The 18,240-nt window shown below is 36.2% G+C and overlaps 1 protein-coding gene across 5 annotated transcripts in view; it reads left to right on the top strand.

The window, feature by feature from the left end:
- HECTD4 (HECT domain E3 ubiquitin protein ligase 4) overlaps positions 1 to 18,240 on the top strand; it is a 282,965-nt gene that overhangs the window by 139,825 nt on the left and 124,900 nt on the right. For all 5 annotated transcript variants that reach the window (XM_077159888.1, XM_077159886.1, XM_077159887.1 and 2 more), the window contains exons 10-11: positions 6,288 to 6,401; positions 7,146 to 7,286. In XM_077159888.1, the coding sequence (XP_077016003.1) occupies positions 6,288 to 6,401; positions 7,146 to 7,286 (255 nt within the window). The remainder of the gene's footprint in view (positions 1 to 6,287; positions 6,402 to 7,145; positions 7,287 to 18,240) is intronic.

Genomic DNA, 18,240 nt, shown 5'->3' with positions numbered 1-18,240 from the left:
TATGTCTTTCATGAGGGTTTGGAAATTTTGAGCCTTATTTCCTCAAATATTCTTTCTGCCTCTTTTCCCTTTTCTCCTCCTTTTGGGACACCCATAACACACATATTTGTGTGCTTCATGCTGTCGTTCAATTCCCTGAGACCCGGCTCAGTGTTTCTTTTCTCTATCTTTTCTGTCTGTAAGATTTCAAGTGTCCTGTCTTCTTTTTGAGGTTCAAAACAACCACTTAAAGAATCAGCAAACTAGAAGACATTATTAACACTTTGTGCACAATTCGTAATGTATGTACGGAAAAGCTAAAAAGCTTTGTAGTTGTAATTTTTTTCTAAAGTTATTCTACTGACTTTCCAGCTTAAAATTGGGAGGCAAGTCTTCCCAATGAGGCTATCAAGTACCACTGTCTTCAAAGGTTGATAAGCTATAACATTGTTAAGTCCTACTAATTCAAAATTTAGTATCATACACACTGCATACTTATATTTCCAACCTTTCACAGCAGATAGCAAAGTTATTAGGAAAACTGGATGACCACAACCCAGGATGTTACAGAGTACACCCAGCTCTGACAGGGAAAGCCAAGATCAGAGAGCAGTTTTAGTTCTACTAAAAACCATGCAAATAGATTGTGATGATAAAAAAAAAAATTCCTTCTAGCCTCCAATGTTCTGGAGCAGCTGGAAGGAAAAATCTGTGATGGTGGAATGGTAGCCCATGACAGACTTTGGAACTGTCCTGTACCTACTTATTGAAGAGAGGTTTGAAAATTATTGCTTTTTTGTTTCTTTGCTTTATATATGTTTTATTATACAATTGAAAAGCTAAAAAAAAGAAGCCATGTGAATAGAAGAAATTTTTTAAAGTTCAACACATATTAAATGTATGACTGTGATTCCAAATCATCATTTAACATGCATTGTATTATAGGATATAACAGTTGCCACCTGCCCCCGTGGAGTGTAAGTTAACATCTAAGACTGTCAAAGTCTCCCAAAAATCAATATCGCACTATTTTCTAGTTGTACCAAAAAATAAACAACCAGCAAATAATTTCTCCTTTTGAAAAAAAGCATTTATACTTTAAAAATTGGATAAGGAGGGATTTCATCTCCTTCTTAAAAATATTTCTTCTAGTGCTACTAAAAACTTGCATTTACAAAATAGTTGATTAAAAAATGTCACTCTTGGCGGGCCGCGGTGGCTCAGCGGGCAAAGTGCTTGCCTGCTATGCCGGAGGACCTCGGTTCGATTCCCGGCCCCAGCCCATGTAACGAAAACGGAGAAACAAAATACAATAAAACAAGAAAATGTTTAAAAAATGTTTCCCTTTCTTCCTCTCTTCCTTCCTTCTATCCTTCCTTCCTTCTCTCTGTCTTTCCTTTAAAAAAAAAAAAAAAAAAAAAAAATGTCACTCTTGAATATACAAGAAGGGAGAAACAGGGACCACTGATGAGACATTGTATACGGTATTAATCAGACTTGGCTTCTTTCTATATTTCTTCATCAGAGACTCAGCTCTTCTCATTTTTAGTTTTCCCATTTTTCTGCAGGTAAATCTTCTTTAGTTTATTGATTAATCACTTCACTTATTTTTCTTTTGCTCCCCTTTTCCCTTTAGGTTGCACTTTTTTTTGCGTGAAGACTTATCCAACTGTGTGAGTTAGGGAGTCATGAAAAATTGATGCAGTATGCTCTGCACTGATGGTGGAATTCCATGCACTCCCCACATAGAACGGTGGCTGCAATAGCTCAGCACATCTTTCCCACTGCTATTTTTGGCTTCATTTCCACTTTCCCAAGAGCAGGTTTAGCTGATGCCCTTGCCAACCTCCTCCTGGGCTTCTTCCCTGTTCCATCCTCTTTTTTTTTTTTTTTTTTTTTTTTTTTTTTTTTTCTCTTTGTGATGCTTTTATTAAATTGTGGCTTATCTTTTTTTTTTTTTTTTTTTTTTTTTTTTATTAACGGAAAGAAAAAAAAGAAATTAACACAACATTTAGACATCATACCATTCTACATATGCACTCAGTAATTCTTAACATCATCACATAGATGCATGATCATTGTTTCTTAGTACATTTGCATCAGTTTAGAGGAACTAGCAACACAACAGAAAAAGATATAAAATGTTAATATAAAGAAAAGAAATAAAAGTAGTAGTAATAGTAAAAAACAACAACAACAAACAAACCAACAAGCAAACAAAAACAAAAAAAAAAAAAACCCTATAGCTCAGATGCAGCTTCATTCAGTATTTTAACATGATTACTTTACAATTAGGTATTATTGTGCTGTCCATTTTTGAGTTTTTGTATCTAGTCCTGTTGCACAATCTGTATCCCTTCAGCTTCAATTACCCATTGTCTTACCCTGTTTCTAACTCCTGCTGAACTCTGTTACCAATGACATATTTCAAGTTTATTCTCGAATGTCCATTCACAACAGTGGGACCATACAGTATTTGTCCTTTAGTTTTTGGCTGGATTCACTCAGCATAATATTCTCTAGGTCCATCCATGTTATTACATGGTTCACAAGTTTATCTTGTCTTAAAGCTGCATAATATTCCATCGTATGTATATACCACAGTTTGTTTAGCCACTCTTCTGTTGATGGAGATTTTGGCTGTTTCCATCTCTTTGCAATTGTAAATAACGCTGCTATAAACATTGGTGTGCAAATGTCCGTTTGTGTCTTTGCCCTTAAGTCCTTTGAGTAGATACCTAGCAGTGGTATTGCTGGGTCGTATGGCAATTCTATATTCAGCTTTTTGAGGAACCGCCAAACTGCCTTCCACAGTGGTTGCACCCTTTGACATTCCCACCAACAGTGAATAAGTGTGCCTCTTTCTCCGCATCCTCTCCAGCACTTGTCATTTTCTGTTTTGTTGATAATGGCCATTCTGGTGGGTGTGAGATGATATCTCATTGTGGTTTTGATTTGCATTTCTCTAATGGCCAGGGACATTGAGCATCTCTTCATGTGCCTCTTGGCCATCCGTAATTCTTCTTCTGGTAGGTGTCTGTTTAAGTCTTTTTCCCATTTTGTAATTGGGTTGGCTGTCTTTTTGTTGTTGAGTTGAATAATCTCTTTATAAATTCTGGATACTAGACCTTTATCTGATATGTCGTTTCCAAATATTGTCTCCCATTGTGTAGGCTGTCTTTCTACTTTCTTGATGAAGTTCTCTGATGCACAAAAGTGTTTAATTTTGAGGAGCTCCCATTTATTTATTTCCTTCTTCAGTGTTCTTGCTTTAGGTTTAAGGTCCATCTTTTTTTTTTTAATTGAGACTCGACCAAGCTGACCTTCCTCTTGGGCATCTTGGTGGTGGAGCAGGCATGTGCCAGGTACTTCAAGTTTCAGGGTGCCGAGAGCCTTCGTGAAGTTGGGCTGCTTGCCACTGCCTCTCTTCCTTCCACCCAAGCTTCTGGGACCCACAGTAGGCACTTTGGGAGACTCAGATTCTTCTTTGTGCCTACTCAGTGTCTTCTTAATAGCCTTGATCTCTTTAGCCATATTTTCCTTCATCTCCTTGAATTGATTTCAGAGGTTTGTTTGAAAATCTGTGAACCAGTTAATTTGTTTCTATAATTGGTTCATATCTTCCTCTTTCTTAATATGACTTGAAATTTTTTGCTAATGTCTAGGCATCTGATTGTCCTGATGAGTTTAACTTGAAGGCCAGTTTCTCTCTCTTCCTTAGATTTTATTGTTGATTGGCTGTGTTAAGGCACTTATTTGGCACTTGGTTCAACTTATTCTAGACACTTAGAATTGCCCATGTTTAACTGATCAGATTTATTCAGCTCTTCTTCATTTGATTCCTTTCCTGGGTAAGTAGTATAGTTTTTAAGATGACACCTATTTGTGTAATTTTTCACCCCCTGGAGAAAGCTTCCTTTCCTCTGTGCCTTTTCCTGGATTCTTGATCTGTTCTGTTTGTTTTTATTTTGGCTCTATGGGTTTTTTACTGCCTGTTCATTGCCTCTAGCTGCCTTTGCCTGGAGGGCAAATTCTGGGAGGAGGGCCACCCCTGGAGAGGGCTTCCCTAGGTCAGTGTTTCCTTGCCAAAACAGGTGCAGGGAACTACGAAGGGGGCCCAAACTGGCTCCAGAGATCCCAGGAGAGGGTCAGGAAGGACATCAAAAAGCCTGTTTGATGGCTCACTGAAGCTACAGTTTCCTGGGCTGCCTAGCAGATGGCATCCTCCAGCAAATTTTTCCCTGCAGCCTTCAAGAGGCAGGGTGTCTGTAACCTCCACTGCCCCTGTTGGGGGTAGGGTTGAAACAGTGTTTGGGGCCAGTCTGGGATGGGTTGAAACAGTGACAAAGAGCTGGGACCCAGTAATACGAATTTGCTAAATTAAAAGCTGTGATGAATGCTTGGCTATGCCCACCCGGGCTCTTGGAGAAGAGAAATTTTATGTCCCTTTCTGTCCACAGCAGCTAGTCAGGGGGTGGATCCCACGGCGTCCAGCCTCAAGAGTCAGGGTTGAGTGCAGTGGCCTCCACAGAGTGAGCTATTTACAATTCTTTACCCCAGTTTCTCAGCCTTTTCCTCCTTCTCTTACCTGGATGCTGTACAGTGTTCTGGCCTCCAGAGCTCCAGAATACTTGTATTCAGATAGGTCCACCTGTTTCCTAGTATTTGTGAGGAAGGAGTGAGTCCTGGAGCCCCCTTCTTTGCCACCTTCCATGGATGTTCTCCTCTGACTTTTGATTATAGCCATCCTACTGGTTGTGAAGTGGTACCTCATTGTGGTATTGAATTGCATTTTCCTAATAACTGATAACGTTAAGCATCTTTTTTTGTGCTTATTGGCACATTTGAATATCTTGTTTGGAGAAGTGTCTATTCACATCCTTTCCTCATTTTTAATTGAGCTATTTGTCTTTTTTATTGAACATTTTAAAAAATAAAAATCTAAACCCATTTTTTATATTTTCAAATGCTAGTATGAGTTCTTTTTAGTGTCCTTTGTGTGGCTTTTTTCAGCCAACTGAGATTAGTCCCATTTGATTAAATCAGGCTTACGTGATTCTGTTCTTTCACGACAATATAGCTTACAAAGTGATTCTTGTGGACCAACAAATCAGCACATGCTCAGATACCTTCTGTTCCACATTGTTCATTGTAGGGGCCATAGAGTAAGTGAAAAAAAGGGTGTTTGTCTGCAGGAGCTCTTAGTCTAGTTGGTAGAAATTATGTCAGTGTGTAAAAAACTAGAAAATGATATAGATCCTGTATCACTGCTTGAACCATGTGGAACAGAGTGTAAGTGCTATAGAGTCAGGGAAAGAAAGGAGAGACTTCATGAGGTCTTGAGTTTATGTCATGGAAAGCGGGTATTATTTGTGTAAGAGGCAGAGAGAAGTTAGGGAATGTGTATGGGAAACACAATGAAAAGATTTCGTGAAGATCAGTTTGTTAGTCTGCAGGATGAAACAGCAGAAAATGAAAAAGAAATAAAGAGAACAGTTCTGGTTATAATTGAAGTCAGGTATGATGAGTGCCTAGGCTAGTGGGGTGATAATAATAATAAATTGAAACTCAAGAGACTCAGTGCTAGAACTTTTTGAAACTGGGGAAGAAAATAATATCAGTCATAATAACTAATATATATGTGCTGGTGTAGGCCCTTGATATATTTTAACTCATTTAATCTTCACAGTAACTGTTTGAAGTAGGTACTTGTATTATTTTTGCTTTACGAATGAGGAAACCAAGACTCAGAGAGGTTAAATAATTTGCCCAGAGCCACCCAAGAGTGATAGAGCTGGAATTCAAACCCAGAAACCTGAAGTCCATGCTCTTTATCTATGCTATCCTGTATTAAGGGAAAGGGCCAGAGTATCTCCAAGTTTTAGAGCCAGTACTTGGAAGGACAGCAGCTGAACTGCATTTGAGTGTCCCTCCACCTTTGAACACTGACTGTATGTAAAGTATTTCTGCTAAATGTTGTTACTTTGTGATGTTAATAATTGTAACTCTTTTTTCAGTTATCCTCTTGATAATCTGTATTGTAAAATCCTTCGTGCAAAAATTGCCACTTTAAAAACATTTTCAAAAATATGGTTTACAGTTAAATTGAGGAATATATTGGGCCGACAGTTTTCTTTTTGTGGTCATATGTGTGTATTTTCTGTTTCTTCATTGCTACAACTAATAGATAACAAAAAGAGAGGTGTGATGTTTATGAAAGTCTTGTTAAGAGCCTAAAGCTTAAATTTTTAAAAGTAGTCTGACTACCCTCTTAAGGTGTATTAACACCTTAATGTTTGTTTCTGTAGTCCTAGCCTCTAGTTTGGTGTATAATATTTCTGATGGTCAGTTCACAAGTCGTGCCGATCTCATTGATGCTGCTGGAAGCTCCCTGGGACGTGGTGCTCTTGTACCAGGATTGGGTAAGAAATGAACACACACATTTCCTTGGAAAGTTCAAAGTTATTAGCAATATCTCCTGAACCACTTGCCATTTCCTTTTAGCATTCTAGTTTCCTTAAAAGAAAGAATTTTTAATACTACTGTTTAATTTTGATTAATAATAATCAAATAAGAAATTGCCATATGTGAAATTCCTCTGTATAAACTGCTATTGAAAACACTTTTCATTAGTTTGTGATGCCTATAATAAATTCTCAAACCTCATCCTCTAAAAAAGAGTTATCTCCTTTGAGGAATTGGTATGCTACTTCTTATTAAATAATGAACAATGTTATATAATATATTGAATTTTCTTTTAATACTGGCTGCTAGGATGCTTATATCTATGTTTTGGACTCAGTTACTAGAGCTTTTATTGTGGGTTAAGTTAATTGGTCCTGTTGTATCTAGGTTTTTAAAAGCCCCCTAAATTATTTTTGAAAGTTGGCAGGATATAAATAGGTTAGTAAGAACTATCTATTCCTTAAAATTTATTCCATTCTCACATAAGAAGTTAAGTAATATTAGGAGTTGAAATCTGGCTTCCTGATGATTCCCAACCTAGTGCATTGCCGAGTGAAAAATAACTAATTATGTATGAGTGAGGGTGTGGATTGACAGCATTAGGGAGAATCCTTGCCCTTCCATTCCTTAGTAATGCTTGAGAGGATTATGTATACAGAAGATGACAGGATGGCAGGTGACTAAAGTATGCTTTTCTGCAGGTGCCTGTTATGATACAGTGAACAACATGCTTTGGACATGCTCAAATGACTATATCGATCAGTGGTGTAATCCTGGGAACCAAGCCTTCCACTATGTCTGTCAGAGACTTGGGGTCAGCCACGTCATCACTGAGCCCAAAGGTGAGGAGGACTTACAGTCTTGGAAAAAGAGATCCCCTTTCCCCCAAATAAAGAGACTTCAGCAGCATTTGTAAGAGGGGACATAGATCCAGCAAGAAAATATGTCACTAGCCTTCCCCTTTTTTTTTCCAGTCGTAAACTAAATTTCATTTTAACTTTTTGTTTCAAAGTATTTTAAACTTAAAGGACAGTAACAAAATAATTCAGACCTCATACAGAGGACTCCAACATACCCCATCCCTCCCCAGCAATACCCAGATCCACCAATTTTAACTTTTTTTTTGCCATATTTGCTGTATTATTCTGTCTATACATCAATGTATATATCATCTACTTTCTGAACACTTGAGTTTAGGGTGTATGCATACTGCTCCTTGAACACTTAATACTTTCAGGTACTTTTCTTAAGAACAAGTAATAGACTTCCCTTTTAAAACTTAAAAACCTAAAATTCCTCTTATCTATAAGTAAATAAGTATGTAAATAAATAGCACTTTCTAGATAGTTTATGGACTTGTTATAAGTAATCTGATATATCCCCTTCTGAAATTTGTTAGAACTTTGAAGCAAAAATTGATTCTTCATTTGTGTGTGGTATGAGATTGCATACTGTTGTAATGTTTTGTATTGATAGCAACTTATTTATATACAAACTAGAATTAGATAGAATCACAAATGAGGACCTTAATAGGAATATTGAGATTCTTAACAGTAAGTTAATATTAATTTACAATCTCATGGCTTTAAAATTTAACTGTAGTGGGGACTTCTGGGAAAATATCTGGCTGACTAGAGCAGCTTGAGATGAGCCCTACTCCACAGAAAAGTTAGAGAAGGGACAGAAGGATGACTGAGGCAGGAATTCGGGAGTGCAGCTGATCTGGGAGAGCCTTCTGCATCACATGTGACAGCCCTGGTTGCAGAGGCCGAGAAACTAAGAGGCAGAAAGCTGGAGCCTGGCACGGAGATGCAGGGGTGTGGAGCCCACAGGAGTACACGGACGGGTACATGAAACTAGGAAGTAAGCCAGCCATGTTCCTTGGGCACGCTGCCCTCACCAGTGCAGCCCTGTGACTGCCGACTCACCCCACACCCCACGCACCTGAACCCCTTCAGCCACTCCCATTCCTTGCACTCCAGGCTCCCTCACCCCACCAGCCCCCAGTGCACATACCTGCTCCCCACCCCCACCCCAACCCACTTCTCCTACACCCCTCCCAAGCACTCCCTTCCCCTCCCTGTTCCCTGCAGGCTGCTGCCAGCACATAAAGTTTGCAGGCACTAACTTCCATACCCCCCCACCGCCCATAGTGTCGCACAGCCTCACCCTCCCTGAGCTCAGCGGCAGCTGTTTGCAGCACTCCCAGGCCCTCGCATGCGCACGGGCCTCCGGTCACGTCATTCACCTCTGGGAACTGCATGTTATAGCAATTCTAGAACTGTGCATGTGCACAGCCCTCAGCCTCACTTCCCAGCACTGAGATAGTGCTGACCTGCAAATCCAGGTCACGTCTGCCCCCAATCCATGAAGACATAACGCCTTAGACCAGCGCACACCAGGGTAACGTCCCCCAGACTGGTACACCTGCACAGCTACATCATCCCTGGCTGTTGGGTACTCATGTTCAAAAGCATCAGTGTAACATCCCCAGCCTGCACCCATACCTGCCCTGAAACAAATCGCGCACTGAGTGCTCTACCCTGTGCCCTGCTCCCTGCTGTACAACCATCCTGCAGACACAAGGCCTTAGACTACTGAAAGAAATCAACTCCCAAAGTAAATCAATCAAGATATCTACATATGATGAAGACAGCAGAAGATCACTGGGCATATCACAACACAGACAGATATAGCCCTGCCTAATGACCATAGTAAAACACCTGAGGAGACACAGGCATGGAGCGACTAATCAAAGATGTTCATACAACTTTACTTAATACAATAAGTGAGATAGCAAATGACATAAAGGAGATCAAGAAGACAGTAGAAGAGCACAAAGAGGAATTTGAAAGAATAAATAGAAAAATATTAGAAATCACGGAGATTAAAGATTCTGTTAAACAAATAAAAAACATACTAGAGGCACACAACACCAGATTTGAAGAGACAGAAGAAAGAATAAGTGATATAGAGGGCAGGATAATTGACTTTGAAGACTCAAAGCAGCAAATGGCAAAAAATATGGAAAAAATTGAATGGGAACTCAGGGAAATGATAGACAAAATAAAGTGCACAACTATAGGAATCACTGGTGTCCCAGAAGGAGAAGAGAGGAGTAAAAGGCTAGGAGAAGTAGTTGAGGATATAATGGGAGAAAACTTCCCAACTCTTATAAAGGACATAAATATACAAGTCAAAGAAACCCAAAGAACTCCAAACAGAATAAATCCAAATAGGCCTTCCCCAAGGCATACTAGTCTGTCAAGTGTTGAAAAGAAGCAGAAAATCCTGAAAGTGCCAAGAGAAAAACCATCTACTACATACAAGGGAAATCAAATAAGACTGAGTTCAGACTACTCATCTAGCACCTTGGAGGCGAGAAGGCAGTGGTATGATATATTCAAGATCCTGAAAGAGAAAGACTTCCAGCCAGGAATTCTGTACCCAGCCAAACTGTCCTTTAAAACTAAGGGAGAGATTAAAGTTTTCACAAACAAAGAAGTCAAAGAGATCAGCCCGACAAGAAATACCAAAAGGAGTGTTAGACATTAATTCATACAACTTTACTTAATACAATAAGTGAGATAGCAAATGACATAAAGGAGATCAAGAAGACAGTAGAAGAGCACAAAGAGGACATTAGAGAATAAACTTGGAATATGTCATTGGTAACAGAGACCATCAGGAGATAGAAATAGGGTAAGATAATGGGTAATTGGAGCTGAAGGGATACAGACTGTGCAACAAGACTGGATACAAAAACTCAGAAATGGACAGCACAATACTACCTAATTGTAATGTAATTAGGTTAAAACACTGAATGAAGCTGCATCTGAGGTATAGTGTTGTTTTTTTTTTCTTTTTTTCTTTTTTCTTTTTTATTTATTTTTATTTTTTCTCTCTATTATCATTTTATTTCTTTTTCTGTTGTCTTTATTTCTTTTTCTAAATCGATGCAAATGTACTAAGAAACGATGAATATGCATCTATGTGATGATATTAAGAATTACTGATTGTATATGTAGAATGGAATGATTTCTAAATGTTGTGTTAGTTAATTTTTTTAATTAATAAAAAAAAAAAAAAAGAAATACCAAAAGGAGTTCTGCCAGCTGAAAAAAAAGACAGGAGAGTGAGGTGAGGAAGAAGGCACAGAATTGAAGAGTATCACTTAGGGTAATTTAAAGAATACAAAGAGAAGGGAGGAAAAGCATATATAGATCTGACAAATAAAATAAAAAAGGTAAGATGGTGGAATTGAGAAACACCTTTTCAATAATAACTTTGAATGTTAACAGATTAAATTTACCAATTAGAAGATACAGATTGGCAAAATGGATTAAGAAACATAATCTAGCTATATGCTTCTTACAAGAGTCTCATCTTAGACACAAGTATACAAATAGATTGAAAGTGAAAGTATGGAAGAAGTTTTCCATGCAAATTGTAATCAAAAGAAAGCAGGAATAGTTATACTAATATCAGAGAAAATAGACTTTAAATGTAAAAACATCATAAGAGACAAAGAAGGACACTCTATACTGATTAAAGGGTCAATTCACCAAGAAGATATAACAATCATAAATGTTTATGCTCCCAGTCAGGGAGCTCCAAAGTATATGAGACAGATATTGGCAAAACTGAAGGGAGCAATAGGTGTTTCAACAATAATAGTAGGAGACTTCAATACACCACTCTCCTCTATAGATGCAACAACCAGACAGAAGATTAACAAAGAAATTGTAAAGTTAAATAACTTGATAAATGAATTAGACCTAAGAGACATATATAGGTTATTGCACCCCAAAGCACAAGGTTATACATTCTTCTCTAGTGCTCATGGAACATTCTCCAGGATAGATCACATGCAGGGGCACAAAACAGGTCTTTATAAATTTAAAAATATTGAAATTATTCAAAGCATTTTCTGTGATCACAATGGAATGAAGTGGGATCTCAATAACCACAAAAGAGTTAGAACATTCACAAATATATGGAGATTAAATAACACTTTAAAAAAATTTTTTTTAATTTTATTTTTCTATAACAATCATTTATGATTGTTATATCTTCTTGGTGAATTGACCCTTTAATGAAAAAATGAAAAAACACCAAATGAACGCAAACATTCCTATTTTGATCATTCCGTTCTACATATATAATCAGTAATTCACAATGTCATCACATAGTTGCATATTCATCATCATGATCATTTCTTGGAACATTTGCATCTATTCAGAAAAAGAAATAAAACGAAAACAGAAAAAAACTTATACATACCATACCCTTTACCCCTCCCTTTCATTGATCACTAGCATTTCAAACTAAATTTATTTTAACATTTGTTCCCCCTATTGTTTTTCATTCCATATGTTCTACTCGTCTGTTGACAAGGTAGATAAAAGGAGCATCAGACACAAGGTTTTCACAATCACACAGTCACATACATTGTGAAAGCTGTATCATTATACAATCATCTTCAAGAAACATGGCTACTGGAACACAGCTCTACATTTTCAGGCAGTTCCCTCCAGCCTCGATTACATCTTGAATAACAAGGTGATTATCTACTTAATGCGTAAGAATAATCTCCAGGATAACCTCTTGACTCTGTTTGGAATCTCTCAGCCATTCGCACTTTGTCTCATTTCACTCTTCTCCCTTCTGGTCGAGAAGGTTTTTTCAGTCTCTTGATGCTGAGTCTCAGCTCATTCTAGGAGTTCTGTCCCATGTTGCCAGGAAGGTCCACACCCCTGGGAGTCATGTCCCCCTTAGACAGGGGGAGGGTGGTGACTTTGCTTCTTGTAAATAACACACTGTTAAACAACCAGTGAGTCAAAGAAGAAATCGCTAGAGAAATCAGCAGCTATCTGAAGATGAATGAAAATGAGAATACAGTTTATCAGAACTTATGGAATGCAGCAAAGGCTGTGCTGAGAGGGAAATTTATTGCCTTAAATGCCTACATTAAAAAACAAGAAAGAGCAAAAATTGAGGACTTAACAGAGAACCTGGAGGAACTTGAGAAAGAACAGCAAACTAACTCCAAAGCATACAGGAGAAGAAAAATAGCAAGGATTAAAGCAGAGGTAAATGAATGGGAGAAGAGAACAATAGAAAGAATCAGTAAAACCAAAAGTTGGTTCTTTGAGAAAAATCAATGAAATTGATGGGCCATTAGCAAGATTGACAAAGAAAAAAAGAGGATGCAAATAAACAAAATCAGAAATGAGAAGGGGTGCATTACCACAGACTCTGAAGAAATAAGAGAAATCATAAGAGGATACTATGAACAACTATATGCCAACAAACTAGACAACTTAGATGAAATGGACAAATTCCTGGAGACACACAATCAAGCTGCACTGACTCAGGAAGAAACAGAAGATCTCTTTACTTGTGATCTTCAACAGAAGTCACAAGTAAAGAGATTCAATCTGTGATCAAATATCTTCCTACAAAGAAAAGTTAACTGTGGCTGTACGGAAAAGTGAATAGCTCGGCTGATCTTCTCCCCATAAAGCAATTATAACCAGATGGAATGGTCAGAAATGATCATTTCTAGGCTGTGGCAGAAAGTAAAAACTGGGACAGAGTTTCAAACTGCCTGAACTTTGATGCCCTTCCCACAAATGTTAGGTCTTCTAACAGTGATTTAACATGATCATTGGTTGATCACTAATGAATACAAACCCAGGGGTGATCTCTAGGAAGCTAGACTTAAAAGTAAAAATAAGAGTAATAGAAATTTATGAATAAATTTAATAATAAAAATTAAAATAGAAACAAGAATGGGGGAAAATACACAGAGCCATCAGCAGATAAACACTGCAGGAGAAATTCTTATGTTGGGCTTAGCAAATGATGACTTAACAGCAGCCATTATAAGTATGTTCAAAGAACTAAAGAAAATCATGTTCAAGGAATTAAAGGACAGTGTGATGACTAAACAGAATTTAACAGAAAGAGAAATTATTTAAAGAACCAAACTTTTCTTCTCTTAGTGTCTTTAAAATATATAAGATTATATTAAAGAGATTGCCTAAAACAAATATGTAATACCGTATTAATGGGTTTATAGCATACAGATGTAACATGTATGAAAATAATAATAGCACAGACTAGGGAGAAAATGGAGCTACACTGGAGCAAAGTTTTATATTGTATTGGAATTAAGTTAATGTTAATTTGAAGTGGATTGTGATAAATTGAGATGCATATTATAATTCCTAGACTAACATAATACTTCAAAAAAATAAAATTAAAAAGGGCCAACAGGAATTAAAATTTTACAGTAAAAAAAAAACTAACACAGAAAGAGGCAGTAAAAGACAAAGTAACAAAAAAGACATGAGACATACAGCAAATTAGCATATGCAAATCCAGCATTAATAATAATAACATTAAATATGAATGGACTAAACACTCCAATCAAAGGCCAGAAAGCTTAGATTGGATAAAAAAATAAGACCCAACTATATTCTGATTACATAAGGCACTGTTTAGATTGAGAGACCGAAATAGTTTGCCAGTAAATGGATGGGAAAAGATATACCATCTAACCAGTAGTCATGAAGTATATTAATATCAGATAAAATGAACTTGCAAGAGAGATAAAAAAGGAAATTTCAAAGTGATGGGTCAATTTATTGCTTAAATATGAATCTCAGAAACAGGAAGCAAAAATTTAAAGAATTGAGGACATTGACCGTTCAACAATAATAGTTGGAGTCTTCAGTGCTCTCCTCTCAATATTTAACAGAACAGCTAGACAAAATATCAGCAAGAATATAGACTGTTTGAACAACACAACCAACTTGATCTTACTGAAGTTTATAGTACATTCCACTCAACAACAACAGAATACACAGTCTTTCAAATGCATATGGAAAATTCTTCAAAATGAGTCCTATGGTAGGCCATAAAATGAGTTTTAATAAATTTGAAAAGAATGAGATCATACAAAGTATGTCCTCTGAACACAACAGAATTAAAAATCAACAACATAAATTTTGGAAATTGTCAAATATTTGAAAATTAAAAACAAGCTACTAAATAATCCATAGCCAAAAAAGAAATCTCAAATTAGAAGACACTTTGAAATGAATGAAAACAAAAAGGCAGCATGCCAAAATTTATGAGATTTCACTAATTAGAAGAAAATTTATAGTTTTAAGCACTCTTATTAGAAAAGTGGAAAGGTCGCAAATCAATAACTTCAGCTTCCACCTGAAGAAACTAGAAAAAGATGAGCAAACTCAACCCAAAGCAAGGAAAAGGAAGGAAATAATGAAAAGATTAGAGCAGTAAGCAATGAAGTAGAAAACAGAATAATAAAGAAAATCAATTAAACCAACTTGGCTTTTTTAAAAGATCAGCAGAATTAACAAACTTTTAGCTAGACCAAAACTAAAAGGGGAAAAAAAGACATAAATATCAAAGCAGTAATGAAAGCAGGGAATTATTATTGACCCTGTAGAAATTAAAAGAATTACAGGAAAATACTATGAGTAACTATATATCAACAAATAAAACTTAGATGGAACATAGAAATTTCTTGAAGAAAACAAATTATCTAAACTAACTCCAGAAAAGGTAGAAAATCTGAATAGATAATTGCATAGTCTCAAAATTTCACCTCCCAAATATTTATTAATTATTATAATGATTTTAACATAATTCCACAAATTCTCTTGATACTCTTCCCTCCAACAGGCGCAGCTTAATCAGTGCCTCTTCCCTTGACTGTGGGCTTGACTTAATGACTTCTAAAAGACAAACTACACAAAGGGAAAAATAGTAACTTTAGAGTGGGAAAATGTGGCTAACACCATTTCAATCAAGTGATGAATTTTAGCATTTCTAGTACTAAGTCATGTAGATATCTTGTACCCCCTGATATGATATAATGAGAAGGGCACTTCACCTCTGGGTTTTCTTCCCTAAAGTCCATAGCCTCAGCTTAATCATGGGAAAAGATCAGACAGACCCGAATTGGGGGGTATTCTGTACAATACCTGAGCAGTACTCTTCAAAAGTGTCAAGGTTATAAAATACAAGAAAAGTCTGAAAACTTTCATAAATTGTAAGAGACTAAGGAGACAAAATGAGTAAATGCAACACAGTATCCTGGATTGGAAGAGGAAAAATGATATTAGTAGGAAAACTGGTGAAATCCAAATAAAGTTTGTAGTTTTGTTACTTGAATATTATACCAGGTAACATCTTAGTTTTGATAAATGTACCATAATTATATAAACTGTTAACCTTGAAATGGCTGGGTGAAGAAATCTCTTTGTTATCTTTTGCAACTCTTCTGTAAATCTGAAGTTATTTCAGAATAAAAAGTTTTTTAAAAATCTTCCCACAAAGAAAGGCAACCCCAGATGACTTCACTGATAAATTCTTTCAAGTATTTAAAGAAAGAATACTGCCAGTTCTTCACAAATTCTTTCAGAAATAGAGAAGAGAACACCTTCCAACTCATTCTGTGAGACCAGTATTATCCTAATAATAAAGTGAAAGACATCACAAGAAAAGAAAACTACAGATGAACATTTCCCATCAAAATAGACACAAAATTTCTTTACCAAATATTAGCGAACTGAATCCAGTAACTTATAAAAAGGGTTATTCACCACAGATCAAGTGAGTTTTATCCAGGAATGCAAGATTGGTTTCACATCCAAAAATCAATTAATATAATATACCATATTAATAAAACAGAAGAAAAATAACATGGCCATCTCAATTGATGCAGAAAAAGTATTTGACAAAAATCCAACACTTTTTCATAATAAACACATGCAACATTCTAGGAATAGAAGGGAACTTCCTCAACCTCATAAAGGACATCTATAAGAATCATACAATTGGCATCATATTATACAGTGAAGGACTGAAAGCTTCTCCCCTACTTTCAGGAACAAATAAGGCTGCCCATTCTCAACACTTCTATGCAGCATTGTACTGGAGATTCTAGCCAAGTTAGTTAGGCAAGAAAAATAAAGACATCCAGATTGGAAAGGAAGAATTAAAACTGTCTTTCTTCACAGATGATATGATTATGTGTGTAGAAAAATCCTAAGAATCCAGATGCACAAACTGTTTGAATAAACAATTTAAAATTATAGGAGATAAGATCGTTATACAAAAATCAATTGTATTTCTATATGCTAGCATCAAACAATGAGAAAATGAAATTAAGGAAACAATTCTATTCACAATAGTAGCAAGAAAAGTAAAATAATTAGGAATAAATTTAACAAAAGAAGTGTAGAACTTGTACCATGAAAATTATAAAACATTACTGAGAGAAATAGTGGTAAATCTAAATATATGGGGAGTTCATGTTCATAGATTGAAAGACTTATCACTGGTCAGATGCCAGTTCTCCCCAAATTAATCAGTAGATTCCATATATTCCCGGTCAAAATCCCAGCAGGCAGTTTTTTTATATGAAAATGCAAAAGACAGAATAACCAAAACAATTTTGAAAAAGAAGAGCAAAGTGAGAGGATTAAACTACCCGATTTCAAGACATACTGAAAAGCTACAGTTGTGAAGATAATGCTGTAGTAGCTTAAGGGTAGTCATGTAGATCATTTGAGTGTCCAGAAATAAACCCTTACATTTATGGTCAATTGATTTTTGTAATGCAATTTTGTTTATCATGCAGATCATCCTTGGTATACAGTCAGTGGTTCACAATATTGTCATATAGTTATGCATACAGCCCCATGAGCAGTTTTAGAACAATTTTATAAACTCCAGAAAAGAAATAAAAATAAGAAAGAGGGGGTGCAAGGGTGATTCAGTGGTAAAATTCTCGCCTGCCATACGGGAGATACGGGTTCGATTCCCAGCCCATTTACTTCCCAAACAAAGAAACCAACAAAAACAAACAAATAAAAAATTCAACAAATGGTGCTGCAATAATGGGATACTCACATGGAAAAAGAATGAAATGTGACCCTGACATACAGCATACAAAAAAAAAAAGAAAGAAAACTCTAATCCTCTCATAACCCTTGTCCCCCTCAATTATTCACCCATAGTATTAGTATGTTAATGAAAGAATAAGATATTACTGTTAATTGTAGTCCATAGTTTGCATGTACTTGATAAGTGCATTTTCCCCATATGCTTATCTGTTATTGGCTCCTTGTAATATTCTTTGTACATTTGTCCAGTTCATGAAAGAACTTTTTAATATTTGTACAGTTAATCATGGTCATTGCCCATCACAAGATTCACCGTGTTATACATTCTCATGATTTAACCTCCAGCTTTCCTTCTGGTGACAGACATGACTCTAAACTTCCCATTTTCTACCACATTCACACACCATTCAACACTGTTAATTATTCTTAGAATAATGTACTACTATTACCTCTATCCATTTATAAACATTTAAGTTCACCTTGGGTAAACATGCTGTACATATTAAGCAACTACTCCCCATTCTTTAGCCTCATTCTATATCCTGGTATATTTTGGGTCTATAAATGTATGTATTATAATTAGTTCAAATTAATGAGATCATACAATATATGTCCATTTGTCTGATTATTTCACTTAATATAATGTCCTCAAGGTTCATCCATGTTGTCACATGCTTCAGGATTTCATTATTTCTTACTGCTGAATAATATTCCATTATATGTTGTTCTAGTTTGCTAGCTGCTGGAATGCAATATACCAGAAACGGAATGGCTTTTAACAAGGGGAATTTAATGAGTTGCTAGTTTATAGTTCTAAGGCCGAGAAAATGTCCCAATTAAAACAAGTCTA

This window comes from Tamandua tetradactyla, chromosome 5 (assembly GCF_023851605.1).
Source record: "Tamandua tetradactyla isolate mTamTet1 chromosome 5, mTamTet1.pri, whole genome shotgun sequence".
Classification (NCBI taxonomy): Eukaryota; Metazoa; Chordata; class Mammalia; order Pilosa; family Myrmecophagidae; genus Tamandua; species Tamandua tetradactyla.
Note: the sequence above shows the minus strand (reverse complement) of the source record. Positions and strands in the feature narration are given on the sequence as shown.